We start from the raw sequence: 2,500 nt of genomic DNA, 5'->3' as shown, positions 1-2,500 counted from the left end.
TTTCAGTATATAACATTCTTACCCTTCAGTAGCATCCAACATCTAACACCAAAATAGTTTACTGTATAACAACAAAAAGAAATAACAATAACAGTAATAATAAAAACCTGAATGCAGTATTTGATTATGAGATTTAAGTAGTTGGCTCAATGTAGAAAATGGTGCGTACAGACTTTCCATTATATTTTAACACCATTTTCACCTAAAAGTTAGTGGTAATAGTTATTTCATACCATACACCACTTCACCTTTTTATAATACCCTGTGTATGCAATATCATTATGTCATAAAATAACCTGTTTCATGAGAAGGTCACTGACCAAGGCACACACACAAATCACTAACACAGAAATAAAGTAACTTAAAATCACAACTACAAGAGATCATATTAGAAGTCATCCTTCATTTTCCTTTGGCATTGCTCACAGAAATAAATACATAAATTAATAAATAAATAAATAATAATAAAATATAAATAAAATTGAAAATCAACAATGGAATTAGAACCTTTTCCAGAGTGACACTGCAATGGAAGTCAGACCCAGCCTCAGTGGACCATTGAGCAGAAGGCTGTCAAGAAATACCCAGGAAAGGATGCTGGGCAACTGCAGGAGGACTATCAACATCATGCAGAAAGTAACCCAACATCCACACCGGTGTCTGGCTGACTCCAAGCTAAAAAAAAAATATAGCAATTAGAAAAGTGAATTCATAACCTAACATTATACATATGTGTACAAACCAATAATATGCAACCTTTTTAAACACAAACAAGCTACATCTTGATGAAAAAAATCATATGTTGATAAGCAAGGGTTGCAGTGGTAACAAGTTATGAAATCAAGAATCAATCAAATGTTTACTTAATTTGCATGAGTTCTTTAAAAAAAAAAGTCCATTATAATAGTTCTAGTCTGGCATATAATACTTTTGACTGAATTATTTTCTATACCAAGAAATTCTTCTTAATGTTCCCTTTTTAATCTTGTAAAATTAAAAGTCTTCAATGGAAAACTGGTTTCCTTTTTAACACAACAAATAATTTGTCATCCCTCTGACATGAGAGTGAACGGGTACATGTGGGACTAGTGTCGGACTATACATACAAACTATTAAAGAGAATTTTGGCCATTTTAAACAGTAGCTGAGAAATGGTTAAAAACTTTTGAGACCAAAAAAAAAAAAAAAAAAAACTGTCCTTACAGCTAATCTTTTTACAAATGAAATACCTAAAACAGCATTTTTCCAGATTATATTAAAAAATATATGACTTCTTTCAAATGGTTTACACAAAAGGTACAAACAAAAATATACGACCATGGGCACTAATACACATTTTCTTCTCTCTCTCCTTACTCACATTACATATACTTCTGATACACTATACACTTCCTATGATTCATATAACTACCAAAACTAAAATTACTAAAATTACTCACCTTATTCCTTTTTTCATCATAACTAAAATAAACACAGGCAGTTGTAGAGTAATCCACTGAAATATAAAGTGAAATTATTCATTATACAATGTACAAAGAAAAAGTTCATTATACTCTAGCAGATGTACACTAGACAACTTACAATAAAACACCAACTATGTATATATCAAGTGTAGAAATTTTTTATACATCACCTGATAATATATATTCAAACTCTGTTCCACACAATAAAATCCCTTCACCTTTATCTTAATTAACCAACAAAAATATTTAGTGGGAAATAATCTATTACGAAAGAAAACTAGAACACACAACTGTTTTTTAAAGTGTCAGAGTCCTCCCTTGTTTTAATATGATATATTGCAAAAGACGCATACAACAACTCAGAGATCAAACAATATGTCCATTAATTTGAATGAGATTATGGTAATGAACTTTATGACGAAGTTGCTTTTGCTAATATTCAATACTTGAATTTAATTACATTCTTCTTAGAAAATATGCTATACAAACAGTTCAGAGGACTACTGTACTCTGGACTGTTGACATTTGATAACTATAACACTTTTTTATGGTAATGCCTACAAAGAAAGAAAACCTATTCTATTTAAAGGGAACCTAAGAAATTCCTTCTCTGTTTAACAAATCAAACTTTGAAGATATGAACAGGAAACACATAATCTACAATAACTACAATATATCCAGAGTTCTCCCACACCTATGACAAAAAATTCACATAGCATGCAAAACATGCATAATAACTTACCAGGAAGAAGGCATCAGGATATGTTAATTCTCCAGGTAGTGCAGAGGAGTCCACAAAAATTCCCCACATGAACACAACACCATATTTATCCCCAGCAAGGCGTCCAATATACCATGGTCCTGGAAAGAAAAGCAACCAATGATTTCTCATATAACAAAATAAAACAGCTAGCAAGTAAGTATTACAGATGAAAAACCTTTTCACTTGGTAAATGCAGTATTAGAGAAACTTACCAATGAGAGGATAAAAAAGGAAGATAAGCAGATGGACAAACACAACATGGTTGTGTGCCAGG

At 31.3% G+C, this 2,500-nt stretch overlaps 1 protein-coding gene across 1 annotated transcript in view; it reads right to left on the bottom strand.

Annotated features, from left to right (window-relative positions):
* Window positions 1-2,500, bottom strand: part of LOC125040887 (transmembrane protein 62-like) — a 19,795-nt gene that overhangs the window by 1,604 nt on the left and 15,691 nt on the right. Inside the window, exons 11-14 of the mRNA XM_047635664.1 lie at window positions 2,439-2,500; window positions 2,206-2,324; window positions 1,440-1,495; window positions 1-675 (exon numbers count right to left, since the gene is read on the bottom strand). The exon at window positions 1-675 is cut by the window's left edge and continues 1,604 nt beyond it; the exon at window positions 2,439-2,500 is cut by the window's right edge and continues 49 nt beyond it. Of these exons, the coding sequence (XP_047491620.1) occupies window positions 501-675; window positions 1,440-1,495; window positions 2,206-2,324; window positions 2,439-2,500 (412 nt within the window). The 3' untranslated portion in view covers window positions 1-500. The remainder of the gene's footprint in view (window positions 676-1,439; window positions 1,496-2,205; window positions 2,325-2,438) is intronic.

The sequence above is a fragment of the Penaeus chinensis genome, chromosome 29 (assembly GCF_019202785.1).
Source record: "Penaeus chinensis breed Huanghai No. 1 chromosome 29, ASM1920278v2, whole genome shotgun sequence".
NCBI lineage: Eukaryota > Metazoa > Arthropoda > Malacostraca > Decapoda > Penaeidae > Penaeus > Penaeus chinensis.
Note: the sequence above shows the minus strand (reverse complement) of the source record. Positions and strands in the feature narration are given on the sequence as shown.